This window comes from Pagrus major, chromosome 12, assembly GCF_040436345.1.
Source record: "Pagrus major chromosome 12, Pma_NU_1.0".
NCBI lineage: Eukaryota > Metazoa > Chordata > Actinopteri > Spariformes > Sparidae > Pagrus > Pagrus major.
The window spans coordinates 5,426,273-5,442,937 of record NC_133226.1 but is presented as its reverse complement, the minus strand read 5'-3'; the positions used below and the strand labels follow the sequence as shown (position 1 = coordinate 5,442,937).

The window sequence follows — 16,665 nt, the reverse complement described above, 5'->3', positions numbered from 1 at the left end:
CCTGCCAGTGTCCTTGATCACGGCACTGGCCTGGAGCTGTAGTTACTATCCACTACATGCAGAGAAAATGTTTCACCATGTTGTATTTAATTTAATTTGTATTTGACAAAGAATAATCTCAGTGTGCTAATTGCTTTTATATTTGAGTGTGACCTTTCTCATACCAAAATATTTTCCTAGAAGGAAACAATTCAGTGTTTGTACCAACAACCTTTTCCTTTTTTTTTTTTTTTTTTTCAAATCTTTTCACCAATTTAAATTTTTGTCTTTTTTGTAGCAAAACATTTCTGAACATTGATGCTCTGCAAATGCATAATAGCAAGGGCCAGTACAGCAGATTTTGACAATTCGATTTTTAATAAAACATTAGCCATCCATTTAAGCTTTAAGGGTGACAGACTGGTTCTTTGACTGGTGGAGACTCATTACACGGAAACATTTCGAAAGTGTCAAGTCATCTCCCATGTTTAGTGGCAACTTTTACATCATCATGAACAGGTGGCGATGTCAGGCGCTGTCTGCATCTGGTTTCCATTGTGCCGACGTGCACTGTGACTCATGTTCAACTCATCAGATTACATAGAAGTTTGCTTGTAGAAGATCACGACACAACTCCGCTCCATTCCCAGGCTTTCATGCCTTTCGGTGTATTAAAAGGCCTGTATCGGCACAAAATGTTCGTTTAATATCTGGTGATAACTGAACAAGGACATGTCTTGAGCAAGACATCAGTTCTTTGTTGTTTTTAAGCGTGTGGGTTCAGAGTGTTGACCTGCTGGTTTGTTTTCTTTCAGAAGCCAACGTGAGCACGTCGATCCAGGTGAACTCCACAGCCAGAGGGTCTGCTGCTGCCTGGGCCATACTGCCAGTCTGTGAGTGCACATCATTCTCTCTCTCTCTCTCTCTCTCTCTCACACTCACACACACACACACACACACACACACACACACACACACACACACACACACACACGGCTTGATGATCTCTTATAATATATTAGTCAATTATGTCTTTATCACACTAAATACTAATTTGTGCCTTTTGAAAATAAGTTGGAGCGGGTATTCTTGCCAAAATCTTCCTTTTCACTCAGGCTCCTCAAGATATTTTCTATGGTTTTTAGTATGTGTGTCTTACAAACACAGATGCCTCCTGGTTGTTGTAGTTCATTAATGTCCAAGACATGTGGTCATGGTAATATAACTGGATCCACTTTTCAGCTGCAGCTGTTTCCTCCAGTTAATTACCCTGCTAAAACAGCAGATTAGTGTTGAGATGTGTGACAAAATATTTTAGAAGATGGAGCCAAATATAAACGACAACATATGGTTGAAGGGTAAGAAAAATTTGAATTGAGGGAAGGAATAAAATTTATCAGAGGAATTTGAGGGTACAAATCATGAATATGAGGAAACTGAACTAAACACAAACAGACACATGGCTTATTCCCTGACCCATCAGCCCTCATACTGGACTATTATCTGACTGTGTTTGTGTCCTGTTGTCCGTCTCCTCAGTGCTGCTGGCGATGGCGGCAGCGGGCGGCTACCTGATGTGGAGAAACTGGCAACTGAAGAACCAGAAGAGCATGAACTTTGACAACCCCGTCTACCTGAAGACCACAGAAGAAGACCTCAACATCGACATCACCCGGCACAGCGCCAACGTGGGACACACCTACCCTGCAGTAAGTAAACAACAGAACCAACTCTGAGCAGATGGCATTGTGGGTAAGAAAACCTCAAACCTCAGAGGCTTAATGTACTGATCCCAGAAAAAAGAAAGATAATGATTTTAAAAAAAATTAATAATCTGCTGGAGAGTTTCTGAGGAGCCAAGCCCTTAAAATAATATCCTCCTGACACAGAGGATGGATTCTATGTTAATAACCTCTGCTCTCACCCTGACCCTGTGGCCTTTAGTAATCCTTAGTGCATTATTGGCTGTCCACAGAGCACAACTCTCTGTACACAGATTAAACAGATTAACCTAAACCCGACCAGAGTCACAAGATGGACTTCTGCCATCACCCTCACAGCTGCAGCAGACATCTCTCTCTTCGTTTAGATGGGCAGAACGCAAAAAGAGCAAAATAAAAGATTCCTACCCAGCATGGAAAAGTATGTGATCTGACACTAGTAATGTCCTGGTCTTTAAAGTATGGAAAAATATTTGTTTCCAAACTATTGCCCCTACTGTCTGTTTTCTAAAATATAAAATCCAGAATTTTCCCTCTGAGCCCTCATCAGTGTGCTGCTCATGTGAATCTTTTAAAATGAACTTGTGCTTTTCCAAATTGAAGTGTACACACACAATTGTACAAATCCTCCGATAAAATAACTGCATGTCATGAAGTTATTAATATTTAGTCATTATACTGTAGTACCTACTACGAGCTGTACCTACATGAGCTACTGCAGGCTTAGCGAGTTGGCTTGCAAGCTAGCTAGGCTATGCTAAAAAGCTTGCCACTAAGACAGCATATTGTTAACTAACATACAAGTAACATGATGTAAGAGCACTACATTTGCTTTAGTCAGCATTAATAATCATTAACCCTGACCTTTCGTGTAGCCACTTCAAACCTATTTTTTTTTTTTTTTTTTTTCAATGCAAGTACTTCAATTTGGAAAAGTTGGCTTACTTCAGAAGAAGCTCAGGAGCAGCACACTAATGATGTCATAGGGCTGTGATTGGTTGGTTGCTTGGGTGATTGGTTTAGGAAAGCATTGTGGGATGTTGATCCGGAAATACGTCCAACTTTGCTAAATCACGTTGTGCAAACTTGTTAGGTCAAACAAATACACTATTCACATGTCTAATGAAGCCATTTCTCTCTCTCTCTCTCTCTCTCTCTCTCTCTCTCTCTCTCTCTCTCTCTCTCTCTCTCTCTCTCTCTCTCTCTCTCTCTCTCTCTCTCTCTCTCTCTCTCTCTCTCTCTCTCTCTCTCTCTCTCTCTCTCTCTCTCTCTCTCTCTCTCTCTCTCTCTCTCTCTCTCTCTCTCTCTCTCTCCCCCTCCCTCCCTCCCTCCCTCCCTCCCTCCCTCCCCTCCCTCCCTCTCTGTCTCCAGATTTCGATAGTGAGCACAGATGACGATTTATCATGATCGTCTTGGTTTTTTTGCTTTTTTACGGCAACCCATAGTGTTTCTACGGAGCCTCCTCGTTCCTACGCCAAAGGTTGTCCGTAGCAACAGCAGCAGCCCTTACAGTACGACCACATGCCTTCTGAAGTGCATTATGTCATTATCTGTGGAGAGGATGACCGCAACAAATGTTATTTATTATGTGAATATTACAATGAATTATGTGTCATAACTGTTTTCACTCAGTCAAGTGTTCAGGATTTTTTTTTTTCTTTTGGTTGTCATTATTTTCGGGCCGCAGACGGCTTCCTGTCCCTCCTGATGCCATCTTTTCACAACAGATGAGAGAAACACAGTGAATCTCAGTTTTAAGGAACCTGAAAACTGACAAAGGACAGTGTTTTCTCGCCAAACGGATGGACTCTGTGGGACAGGATGTAAAACTGGATCTGAGCTTGTCAGTATGAGACGCCACACGTGTTGAAGACAGCGAGAGACTCCATTTTAACGATAGTGTCAGCGTGGAGAGGGGTCGAGGGTCTTTCAGGAGTGAGGCGTTCAACTCAGTCTGAACTATTTCTTACTTGCTTGGATCCAACAGGCTGGGATGTGTGAATATTTATGTGCCATCATGGTTTGAGCAATTATAACTAAGATGTAAGTTTTCCTTTATTTGTTGATTTTTATTTTTAGGTTTTCTTTCCAGCGTTACTTCCTGGATTACAACAGTTTATTCAGTCAGTTATTATTACTATTATTACTATTATTATTATTATTATCAAAGCTGTGTAAGGATCACCATGGTTACAGCGTTTGTAAACATTGTATATATTTACCCATCATCCCTCAGAGACATGACGGTCAATCAGGACTCTCTTCAATGCACTTTGATCAAATGTTCCTTGTGTAAATAAGATTGTATACATTTGACTTGAAATCAATTTTTTGCTATGGTTGGGCATCGTACCAGGGTTAGAGTTCAGATGTATTTAACAAGAAAGAAAAATCTGAAAAAAAAAAACACAACTGAATTTGGTAAAACTATTTTGTATGTTTGTGTGCTGTTGCTGTGAACTTTTTCTAGCCTTGTACAGTGAGGGGGGGACACTATTAAAACTTAAAAGCTCTGTATCTGTGAAGGAACCGATTTGCAAATCACTTGAGAATTAAAATCTAATCCACAACGTTGGTCAAAACATGGTGTCCTGTCTTTTCTGTTGTGTATGTGTGAGAAGATCCACTGACCCTGGGATAATTAAGCCCCTTTTCACACACAAATTGTTAAACCAGGGATAAACTAAGCAAAGGGCTTTGCAGCAGGCTAAAGTCTGGGTGGGTCCACTTTAAAAGTACTAACGCAACAATCTGAAAATACTTACATTACAAGTGAGTCTTGTAAAAGTGCAGATATATTATCAGCAAAATGTACTAAAAGTGTTTAAAAATGTAACATTATCCAGTTGTTAATACTGCATCATTATAGTGGAGTACTTCACTGGTATAGCTAGTTTGATCTACTTTACATCCACCTTCTTCTGAGGCTCCATGATACCTTGCACATATTATGAGGGGTGTGTCCAGTCACTTAAATGGTAATGCTCCTCGTGCATGGAGCAGCTGCTGTATCATTATTAAGAAATGATACAATAAAATAATAAAGATCTGTTAGCAACTTTATTGAACACGACTAACACTATTATTACTGCTACACCATAGCTAACACTTCTTGAAAGTGAAGCCATTGTGTCAGTAGTAAAATATTGGAGAATGTGAATAGAAGCAATGAAACCATCAGAGAAGTTTAGTGGGGAAACGTCTCTTAACTCATATACATCTGAAACATGACGAGACACTGCTCATTGTGAGGGATCAAAAGTAAAAAACGCTTTGAGAACCAAGGGTTTAACATTTAAAATGTGTTGTATGAGCTTGTCTGTTGGTATGTAAAATCTTAAGCTGTAAAGTAACTAGTGAATACATTTTACTGAAACTAAAAGGGACAGCAGCCGTAAAGCCTGTTGACTTGGATTGACTTGACGTGCTTCCCAACCCCAGAGACTGAAATAACGTGTGATGAAGAAGTTTGATTGATTCAGAAATATTTAGTCAAACTACTGCTAAGTTCAAGGTCGACTTTTATAATAATCTGTTCATTTAGATCTTGAAGTGAGGATCAGAGGAGGACAAGTCAAAGGTCACAAGATGCACTGGATCCTCAAGAATCTGTTCCAAAAAGAAGGAAGAGGCAGACAGATGTGAACATGAAACCACCTCTGTGCTTCCAGCTCACGGTTCAATCTCTCCAAAACTCACTGCTCCTGACTCGTCATGTCCGGATCACGTCAGCTGAGGGATAAACAGGTGTGTGAACAGGTGTTTGTGAAGTGAAGGAAGTGGGTTGAGATGGTGGGAGAGCCACTAAGTCGTTTTTTTTTTTTTTTTGGAACGGGTCCGGCTCCATCCGTTCATTATCCCTGTTTAACTACAGCAAGGATTAATCTCCACCTATGATGACCCACGCTTGATGGGCAAACTCGTCACATACACACACTTGGAGCCAGACATGTCAGATGTGAAGGGCTAAGTTCTGTAAGAAGTAATGACTCAGAGGCAGCCTGCTGCATATCTGCATTTTAAAATAACTTTGTGGGGTACATTGGACAACAGAAATGCCAACAAAAGATTCAACATGGTTTCACATTGACAACATGAAATTTAACCAAATGAAATCAACCTACTTCCCCTCTTCTAAAACCCAAATACAGTCTGTCAATGTAGTAGTAGTAGTAGTAGTATTTGAAGAATACTTTGTACTTTTACTTGAGTATTATTTTAATAGCAGTACCACTAGCACAAACTGAAATTACAAGCTAGAGACTATTTTCTCAGCAGATATTCTGACTTGACACAGCAGGAACATCACAGGTGTTGCCAATGACTTTAACAATGGCTCCATTGTATGAAGTGTCCCGGTAAGCCATGTCAGTGAGTGAGCATGCACAAAGCCAGAGCCCTGCAGGTGGTTCACCTAAACAGAATGGAGCCATCATTCATTTTTTAAAATTCCACCTGCTTGACAAGTCAAAATGTCTGCCTTGAAAAGGATTGGAAAGCTTTATCACTTAAACCAAATTCCTTTGAAAAATGTCCACATTGATGCTTTTGAGATTTTTTTTTATCTTCGAGCCGTGTTAGTGCTCGGTTCTGGTGATGGCAAGGTCAGTCCACCTCATCCTGCACTGACTTTTCCTCCTGAAGTCAAAAGTTTAGCTTGGCCAGTACTTCCACTACATTCCCATCCAACTCAGCTGTACTGTGTATTTAATATCAATTTTATATGCTAACATGCTAAACACTAGCATGTTAGCATTGTCTGTCAGCATTTAGCTCAAAGCAGCACTCTGCCCAAGCACACCTTCACAGAGTCACTAGCATGACTGTAGACTCTTAGACCTGCTCCTTTACTCTGTCAGCTGACCGCACGTAGGAAAATATCAACGTCCAGCAGGATCAGATACAGTTAGTGGGAGGAGAGCGAGAGATCAAGAGATGGATAAAAGAGGATAATAGAGTTTAAAACTTTAAGCACCCAGATCATCTCAGTCAGCTGCATCAGACAATGAGAGTCACTTCCTACCTCATCCTCTGTGTGTGTGTTTGTGTGTGTGTCAGCTGCGTGTATGATGACCTGATTTCTTACTGAATTTGAGTGAAATCATTTGCCATCCTTTTGTTTACTCATTTGTATTGTCATCTTTTATGTGTGTGTGTGTGTGTGTGTGTGTGTGATCAAGGTTTGTGCACATGTGCAAGATGCCAGCTGTGTGTGTGTGTGTACAGTAAGTTTGAGAGGCTGATGGTGTTGGAGCTGTCAGGATGTCTCTCCATACAAGTTGATTGAATCTTAGGTTATAAACAGATTGAGCGGCGACCATGTTGACCCACCTCAGAGCCCGCAGCAGGAGTTTGTTCCACAGCTACAAGCCCGGCAGCCGGACTCAAGCTGTCAGAGAACCGGCCGACTATCTGGACCTCACCAAGATCTTTATCAAGCCATGGAGCTCCATGCAGGTCAGGCACTTATTCATGTTTCATATGGTTTGGTTTTTTTTCACTCTCACGCTTGGCAGGATTTTGTTTTCAAATCTGAAAAAAATGAATAAATGTGGACTTAAGTAAGTCTAAAATTGTTCAAAACACAACACTGTTTCATCCATTCACTCATCAATAATAACAAAGAAGGCTTCTCACAAAATCACCTGCTTCTTACGATTATTTTCATCATTGATCATTGTTCCAGAGCCAAGTTGACGTTCCTCACATGTCATGTTTTGCAGGAGCAACACTCAGAACTTAAAGATATTTTAGTCACAGTGATATAAAATGAAGACAGCAGCAGCAGATTCACATATGTGAGAGGCTGGAACCAGAGAACGTTTGACATTTTGCTTCGTAAATTATATTAACTACTAATTCATATAAAAGATGTTGTAGATTAATTGTCAAAAAACTAATCAGTTAATCAACTATCTGATTTAGTTTTAAAGGGTAACTATTTGACAGATTAAAGTGTGTTTACAGGTGTTGGGGAGGACTACTGCATATTTGGAAAAGTAGTACAAAGCCTTTGTGGCTCCAGGAAGCTGCACGTTCCTCCACTGATGTCACTCAGTGGCAAAGTTGCATTGTGGGTAATGCAGGCACCAGGTTTTGAAAAGGAAGACGAATGTGTGGAATAGAATTACATTTTTTTAATGTGTCCATGAGTCCAATTGTCCTATAGGAGTTTAATGCTGCCTCACTGGAGGCAATTCATCAGATTACATGCAGCTTCTTCTGGAGCTTTCTACTACTTTTTTCACATACACAGTAGTACTCCTCAAGACTTGTAAACACACTTCAATGTGTAAAACTGGCAGAGTTACAATTTAAGTGTCACACACAAAGAAATCAGCTGCCATAAAAGAAAACCTGCCTTTCAATTTCTCATCATTTTTCCATATCACACCCAGTATTTGCATGTATGTCTTTTTCCAAGTTTTCCTCAGTCATCTTGAATATATGCATAACATGCTGAATTCAGCACTGTAAAGATTTTGCTTTATTTGTGAAGGATCTGTGCAGAGACATCTACGACCTTTATGCTGAGTATGAGGATGAGGAGGAGGAGGATCGACTCGTGGTGTCTCAATCCCAGCTGCTGCTCTCTCCAACCAAACACCTCATTCTCAACATCAACGTCGGAGGAACGGTAACTCTGCTTAACTTCTACCGTCAACATACGGCTAGGCTAGATATTCTGGAAACCAGACTGATATCGCTTTTTTATTATGAGAGATTCTCCACCAGGTGGCGCTGTTCAATCATTGTCATATCAGTCATGCACCTGCCAAAAAGCACCACCCGTAGAAAGAAAAGTCGTAAGAAAAGTAACTTTAGGCCTGCAGATGTTGCTCAGCCACAGAAAGAAACAACTACTGTTAACTAACTTTTAACTCTTGTGCCATCTGCTGGCAATGCTTGTTACAGCTGGAGTTGTGTGTGTGCCACAAATACTGCTGACGCGATAAGCTGACTAGCTAGGCCTCCACAGGCCTGTGAGAGCTGACCAATCAGAGCCAACTGTGCTTTTCAGGAGGTGCTGCAGCTATGGAACGAACCTGGAAATGAGCATAATATGGTGCCTTTATAAAATACACTAAACATTATCTTCATCCAGCCTTCAAATGTGGAGATTAATTTATATCATTGTAAATTGAACTTTTTTTTCTGAATTGGACAAAACAAGTAATGTGAAGACAGAAACGTGAGCTCTGAGAAATTGTGACAGGCTTTTTCACTCTGTGTCAACATTTTGTAGCTTTTGAGCTAGTTAATGACAGATATCTGATCAGAACGTTGTGATCTGCATAGGTTGTGTATTTTTTCACCCTTGATAAGTACTTTAAAGGTCCAGTGTGTAGGACTTAGTGGCATGAACACCCCTCGTCTCACCCCCCCTTTTGGTAGTCGCTGTGTGAAATGTGAAAAAACTTGTGAGGCCCTCTCTACAGCCAGTGTTTGTTTGGTTTGTCCGTTCTGGGCAACTATAGAAACATGGTGGACTCTGTGGAAGAGGACCCGCTCCCTCATTCTAAGGTTACCCAAACACAAAGATAGTTTCAGGTGATTATACACGATGAATGGATGAAAACATAACTATGAATATCATATTCCATTTCTGCTAATAGGTCTCCCTTAATCCCACACACTGGACCTTTAAAAGTCTGCTAGTGTGTTCCCAGCTTCATTTAAATCGTTTTACCTGTTTCACTTTCTTCTGCTGCCTCTCCTGCAGGTGTACCACTTGCCCTACACGTTAGCTGCCAGGTATCCAAAGACAAGGCTCGGCCGGTTGGCCACGTGCTCAGACCACAGCAGGAGGTTGGATCTGTGTGACGACTATGTCGTCCACAGCCACGAGTTCTTCTTTGACCGGGACCCTGAAATCTTCCACAACATCTTCCACTTCTACAGGTAAAATGGGGTTAACACATCAACATGGATTGAGTTAACACACATTAACACCCCGTTCTCCTGTCCCTGTCCTGTCCTTCAGAACTGGAGTGTTGTGCATTAAACACGAGCTGTGTCCCCGCAACTTCCTGGAGGAGATAAACTACTGGGGTGTCAGGATCAAAAACAGCCAACGCTGCTGCCGCATCTCCTTCGAAGAGCGGCAGGATGAGCTGAATGAGCAACTGAAAATTCAGAAACAGCTGATAGCAGAGGTAGGCTGGCGCTGTGCATTTTGTATTTGTAACGGGTGTAGAGAGGCATCTACTGTACCTTAGATCTGGAGACTTGCTGACGACTGGTTTCAGATCTGTGAATCACTTTTGATACGTCCAGATCTGTCAGGAGAACCTCTAGTGGTGCTCTGCTGAATGGCCGTATCATCACTGGAGAAAAAAACAAGATGATCCTCCATCCTCCGCTCAGTTTAATAGTAAAATGATTAATCGGGAGGGATTCTTTGGTTGAAATGAAAACCTGCGGACTGGTCAGCCTCCCCTCCGGCATGATAAACACAGATTAAACTATGGATGGTAATCTCATTATGTCATGTGATACAGAAATGTTCTTGTCGTTTCGATGCCATGACAGTGAAGGGGCCCTCTGTTAGGTTTTAGTTCTCAACCGGCCTGTTGCTTTGAGGCATCGTCATTAGAAAACACTGGACCAGGATGTCAGGAAGTCAGTTTGTGTTGCAGTCTGTTTTGTTAATAAGGATTAAAAAAAAGAAAAAACCTTTTCTCACTGCCTGTATTTATCATGCATATACGTGTAGTTTTGATTCTATTTTACCAAACTTTGCATCCACACCAACAAAATGGAGGTGAATGTAAATTTATTTGTGGTGCTCACTGAAAAATAACATTTATATCATTAAATCCAGAAGTTTTTCACCCACCAGGCTCCAAAAGTTTAAAAAGTGCAGAAAAATAAAAATGTCAAGGAGTCATCGCCTCCCAGCTTCATTGGTTCAGCAGTTTATGTTTTCATATTTTCACCTGTGAGATTTTTGTCAGTAATCTGCTGGCTGGCTCTGAGTCTGTCTGACCTACATTATAAATCTCTGCTGCGCTCTGCCGTCTTGACAGATGGAGAGCGGAGAATAAGCTTTTCCTTGGCACAGATGTAGACAGATGTTTCCATCACAGTCTGTTGTGCCAGCTTCTTCTGACGTGTTTTCTTGACCTTTAATTTTTCGCTCTTTAATTCAGTTTTATTTCAGCTTGTGATGTGGATATTTTCTTTTTATGGTTGTTTTGCTCCGTCCTTATTTAAAATGCTTTTATAAACCTTAAACTCTCATTTATAACTTGTATAAATACTTTGATGCATTAGCTTTAATGAATGTTTTGTTTTGTTTCTGTTTCTGCTAAATGTTTTATGCTGATAAAAGCTACACTTTACTTCTCATTTGGCTCATCTTTTTTTTTTATTTCTAACCATGAAAAATAATGTTCCTCCCTCTTCCACTCTGTTTTTATTTGTTTGTTGTTTTATGTATTTCTGTGTCCTCCAGGTGGAGATGGAGGAGAACGAGGAGTTATTTGACGACATGGCCTTGGGGCCGGCCCGGAGGATAATTTGGAACCTGATGGAGAAGCCGTTCTCTTCCGTCCCTGCAAAGCTGATGGGGATCGCCTCCTCCATGTTTGTGCTGATCTCGCTGGTCGCCATGACGCTCAACACTGTGGAGGAGATGCAGTACCTGGTGTGTGTTTCACTTTGTGCTTGTGTGTGTGAGAGGGGTGGAAAGGCAAATGTGACCTGAGCAGATTATTGACATTCTTCTATCTGTTGCACTGGTTTGTGTGTCCAGTATGACCAATATAACTTTTCCTCAGTATGAAGATGAACAGCTGCACAGGGGGTGCAGAGGACGTGAAATTTAACTTCATTGTTTGTTCTTTTGCATGTGTGAAAATGACTTCAAATCATGTAGAAGATGATCGCTTACAGGAAACAAACATTCAGTCACATTCAGTTCTTTTTAGTCATCACTGATTGCAGGGTAATGCAGTTGCTTGCAAGAACCATTAAGAAATCTCCCTAGCGGTGTGTGTGTGCGTGTGTGTGTGCGTGCGTGTGTCAAAAAGACCTGACAGTAGGTACACGCCTAATTAGCAATACATAACCCACAAGGAGGGGAGGGAAAAAGTTTTAACACAACAAATCTTATTAGGCACTTATGGGCTATAACTTTTTAAAATACAAATATGTGAAATTATTGGTTATCTTAAGAGATGGGGGGGCGATATTCAGCATTTTTCCAATTATCAGTATCGGTGGGTTTTTTTTTTATCTGATTGACGATAAAAATATATTAATTTAAAAAATGTGCTACTTTGGCTCTGATGCAGCGTCCTCTCTCTGTCTGCAGTGACCACTCTGTGCTCTCACTCAATAACAATAACATTAATATAATATATTTATTTAATATATTATAACAACGCAATAATCTGAATCTGCACAGTAACTAGTAACTGAAGTTTTTCAAGTAAAAGTAGTGGAGTGGAAGTATAAACTAGCAGAAAATGGAAATACCCAAGTAAAGTACCTCCAAATTGTATTTAAGTACAGTACTTGAGTAAATTGTAGTTAGTTACATTCCATCACTGGTTGTTCATACATTTTGACATAACATTTTTTATTTTTCCTGCAAATGTATATCAAATATTGTATACTTGATTACTTATAATCAGTATTGGCATCGGCGTTATTTCCTCTCCCAGACGCCGTCGGGCCAGCTCAGCGGCAGATTCTACGGCGAGTCCGTGGAGTCTTTCTGCATCACCTTCTTCACCCTGGAGTACCTGCTGCGCCTGATGTCCACCCCTGACATCAAGCGTTTTGGACGCAGCGTGCTGAACACAGTTGACCTGGTGGCCATCCTGCCGCACTACCTGCAGATACTCCTGGAGTGCTTCTCGGCCGAGGACGTGCAGCCGCACACAGGGGACATCGAGGCGGTGGGACGTGTGGGAAAGGTAAGAGGGGGCTGATAGGACAGATGATGATGACATCGTTCCATCTATTGGTCTCACTCACTTATTGGTTTTTCTTCTGTGTTTTGTCTTGCCTGTAGGTGGGTCAGGTTCTGAGGATCATGCGTCTGATGAGAATCTTCAGGATCTTGAAGCTGGCGCGTCACTCGACAGGCCTCAGAGCCTTCGGCTTCACACTGAGGCAGTGTTACCAGCAGGTCTGACTGTATCTGACTCTAAAAAACCAGAGGAATAACTTACTACTTGTTTTCTTGTACTTTAACACTTGAGTTCATTCAAAGCTAGTGAGAATTAGGTGAGATTGTAGGAGGAGTGATGAGGAAAGTGTTTGGACATGACTCTAATGGACAAATACATGTTGACTGATGAATCAGCCATGAGCAAAACATAGACAGAGGGAGACAATCCCAACTAAAATGTGTTTGTGCTTGCAGGTGGGCTGTCTGCTACTCTTCATCGGTATGGGCATCTTCATGTTTTCAGCCATGGTGTACACTGTGGAGCACGACGTTTACAACACCAACTTCACCTCCATGCCGCACGCGTGGTGGTGGGCCGCTGTGAGTCGACAAACACACAAACACTCAAACAAACACTCAGTCATTCTGCCTTCTATCTATGTCCTCCACCTGCTCTCCTACATACTGTATGAAAATCCCTCTAATGCAGCTTCTGGCAGTGTTTATAAGGAGCAGTTGTACTTTCGATGACAGCAAGCTAAAAACTTTGGCACAGAACTTTGTATTGCCCCTGGGTCAGGGAGTTTTTCCAAAATACAGCAGCCAGTCGATCTGATGTGAGCAGCACCGGTCACGTACTTGTCACTTGTGTTTTTTCTTGGAGGGTTAAAAAGTGAATCCACTAGGAGGCAGATCAGGGCCAAAATTTAGGATTTTGTGCAACATTAAAATAACTAAACATAGCAACACTCAAGGAGGTCACTCTGCAGGTAGTGTTGAGATCACAGCAGAATCAGGTGAAGGGAATCATGCGTAATTGGAAAAGCTCCATTAAGCTGAATTCAGAGTCTGCTGCTGACCTTGACACACCGCCTCCACTGCCTGCCTAATGCATGTTGTAGAGTTGTTGTAGCGTTACATTTTTGCACAAGAATTGCTCTGAGAGAATGCTGGACATGAAGAGTAGTCATGACGCAAACAGATGTGAAATTAAACGGGCTCTATGTAACAATTTGTAGTAACCGACATGTATTAATGTCTTTTTTTATTGCCCAAATGTGAGCAGATTGTAACATGACGTGAAAAATGAGACCTCCCCGTCTCTCCCTGTTGCCTTTACAAGCCTGAGGTCGGATTTTCCGTGACAGTCCAAAGGATGTGACCATATACACGTTCTTGAGTGCCTCGTCTCAGTGCCTCTCTCCACTCCGCTAACAGAGAGCAACAGTAGCTAACGTTAGTTTAGAAATAGAGTCCGCTAACTAATAGCCAGCACAACGCAGATGTTCCACAGAGCCCTTTTAAAGGGATACTATGTAGTTTTGGAGAAGAAATGTGCTGTTCTCAGAGGAAAATAATGTCCCCAGAACACTGTTTGAAGCTAGAAAGGTGGCAGGGTCCGCCACATATAAACAAAGTAAAACAGTATAAATTGTTTTGTCCTTTAAGGTCAGAGAGTTTATTCAGTCATGAAAACAAAAAGAGTTTGTTTAGGCAGAAAGATCAGTCAGTGAAGATCTTTCTCTTCTGATTAAAATTTCTTCCCCAAAACTACATAGTGCACCTTTAAAAGCATGTTTATGCAACAACTTGTGTTGCTGCATTTAGACGGCGTCCTCCACTGTAAGGAAGACCGTCTGGATGCTTCCCACAGAGAAGCTTATAAAAAGCTGATTAAGAGCAGTGCACAGCTGCTTCCTTAAACATTTCAGCAGGATGCATCCGGGACTGTCCCTCTTCCACCCAGAGAGAGACCCAGACAGGGCTGCAGCATCTCAACATCACTATATAATGTCATAGTGTTTAATTCTCTAATGTATCAACCTGTTCTACACAAACCTTTCTTCACAGTAGAAACACTGCAAAACTGTGATTATTATCTAATTAATATTATCAAATAGAGCCAATCTGAACCAAGACTTTAGTTATATGACAAAAAATAACTACTTACTACAATCGAGCTAAATCCAATATCAAATAAAATGTTTAAATCCACATTTCTATTAACAAAAGACATTAACAAAATAAAATAAAAAAAACGGCTTATCTTGCAATGTTAAAGAGAGTGGGAATAAATTCATACATAATGTCCTTGGCCGAGGTCATAACAATATGGTTTTACAATCCACATGTTTCAGTGCACGTGTATAAAATGAGAAAGACATTTAAACAAATAAATGGATACAAGAACAGATGAAAGAGAACAATAGGGGTTGGGGGTGGGTTTGCTGATGATGGCCACCCTTAACAGTGACCGCTGCAGCTGACGGAGGACTGGGCCGAGGTCACCCTGTGCGCTTCCATGATGTTACAATTATACAGTCTGCCTCGGGCCACCTATGGTGTCAACTCGTTGCAGGTCCAGACCCTTTGAAAACTGCCCCCCTGGTCCTTGTGGGGCTCGTTCTGTGGGAAAGCTATGTGTATTAAATTTGTCTCAATCAGGGTGACCTAGTCCTGTGTCCTTTGGCCAGCTGCTGAGCCAGAGGTGCAGTCTTATCCCTACCCCAGGATGTATGATTGAAAAGAGTGAGGCGGAGAGGATGGTAAATAAATAAATAAAGATAAAGGAAAGATCAAGGTCGGGGGGGCGGGGGGGGGGGAGTATAAATAATAAATGCAGAAAAAGAAGGAAGATGTGAGAGAGGTTAACTGAAGAGAGGAGGGAAGACAGAGAAGAAAAAAATATTGATAATAAAAGCAAGTTATTTATGAGTTTCTGTGACTGTGTAAAAAACCCTAATAATGTGTATACAGGCTGTGTATGGTTGTATCGTCAGTGTCAAAGAAAAATATATGATTTATTTACTGACAAAAAGAGAGACTGGTTAGGAAGCTAGTGAATGAGCATAATTGTATCAATGATACAGTTAAAGGTGCAGTATGTCAAAACCAGGTCCTGTCCAATTAAAACTCAAACAGGGGGCAGCATATCACCATAGTAACTGCTAACCGTAGCTGCTGTTAGCTAGTTAGCTCGATTAGCCATGCATCTAGTGGTCAGACTGGGAGCTTTACACCACCAGCAGCACAGGAATGTTGTACCGGAACAGGCTGTAGCTAGCTTGTTAGCGTGCTAATGTCAGTAGATGTCTTTAACATAAGCCATGTTTGACAGAGGCCAACGCGAAATAGGTCTCGTGTTTGAAAGTCAGAATCGATCATGTTCTCAACATCTCATTTTCATATTCTGGTTTCTCTTCATCCGTCAGGTGAGCATATCGACAGTGGGCTATGGAGACATGTTACCTGAGACCAACCTGGGCCGGATCTTCGCCTTCGCCTGCATCTCCTTTGGCGTCATCCTCAACGGCATGCCCATCTCCATCCTCTACAACAAGTTCTCCGACTATTACACCAAGCTCAAGGCCCACGAGTACACCGCTGTCACCAGGGCCCGTGGGAAGCTGCAATTTGCCAGGAGGGCAGCAAAGAAGTTGGCCGAGTGCTGCGAGGATGCCATTCAGGACAGGATGGCCCGCCTGCAATGAGCAAAGTTGTAGATTTCTACAGTAAGATTTGTCTGGAGCGGCAGTCAAGGACAGCAGACTGACAGTTTATGGAGTACCTGAACTGGAAATGAACCAGTGACATTCAGGCCATTGTACCATTAAGACCCTGTGACTGCAGGAGTCATGGCGGTTTGAACCGCCCACACAGACACCGTTCCAGTCCAAGGTCAGGACAAGAGACATTTAATGACCCCTCCTTTCATCCATCAGTCTTCTATTCATACACATTCCTTTAAAGCCCATTCCAGCATGCATTGGACAAAGGAAGGGAAACACCCTCTGAATAGGTGATGCAAGTTTGGAGTAGATTAAAACATAATGCAATTTTTTA

General features: G+C 41.6%; 2 protein-coding genes across 3 annotated transcripts in view; both read left to right on the top strand.

The window, feature by feature from the left end:
* The window catches only part of vldlr (very low density lipoprotein receptor), a 62,607-nt gene extending 58,325 nt beyond the window's left edge, over window positions 1-4,282 (top strand). For both annotated transcript variants that reach the window (XM_073478445.1, XM_073478446.1), the window contains 3 exons: window positions 795-872; window positions 1,519-1,688; window positions 3,072-4,282. In XM_073478445.1, coding sequence (XP_073334546.1) covers window positions 795-872; window positions 1,519-1,688; window positions 3,072-3,107 — 284 coding nt within the window. In that variant the 3' untranslated portion in view covers window positions 3,108-4,282. The remainder of the gene's footprint in view (window positions 1-794; window positions 873-1,518; window positions 1,689-3,071) is intronic.
* Window positions 4,283-5,393: 1,111 nt separating this feature from the next.
* kcnv2a (potassium channel, subfamily V, member 2a) lies at window positions 5,394-16,313 on the top strand. Its single transcript, XM_073478367.1, has 10 exons — window positions 5,394-5,447; window positions 7,006-7,157; window positions 8,200-8,337; window positions 9,424-9,602; window positions 9,685-9,856; window positions 11,158-11,349; window positions 12,371-12,625; window positions 12,724-12,840; window positions 13,078-13,203; window positions 16,035-16,313. The coding sequence occupies exons 2-10, from the start codon at window positions 7,020-7,022 to the stop codon at window positions 16,311-16,313; spliced, it is 1,596 nt and encodes a 531-aa protein (XP_073334468.1). The 5' UTR covers window positions 5,394-5,447; window positions 7,006-7,019.
* Window positions 16,314-16,665: the final 352 nt, after the last annotated feature.

Coding starts and splice junctions, on each gene's coding strand:
- kcnv2a (XM_073478367.1), top strand. CDS start 7,020: ATGTTGACCCACCTCAGAGCCCGCAGCAGGAGTTTGTTCCACAGCTAC. Junction 7,158..8,199: donor AGCCATGGAGCTCCATGCAG/GTCAGGCACTTA, acceptor TTATTTGTGAAG/GATCTGTGCAGAGACATCTA. Junction 12,626..12,723: donor CGGTGGGACGTGTGGGAAAG/GTAAGAGGGGGC, acceptor TCTTGCCTGTAG/GTGGGTCAGGTTCTGAGGAT.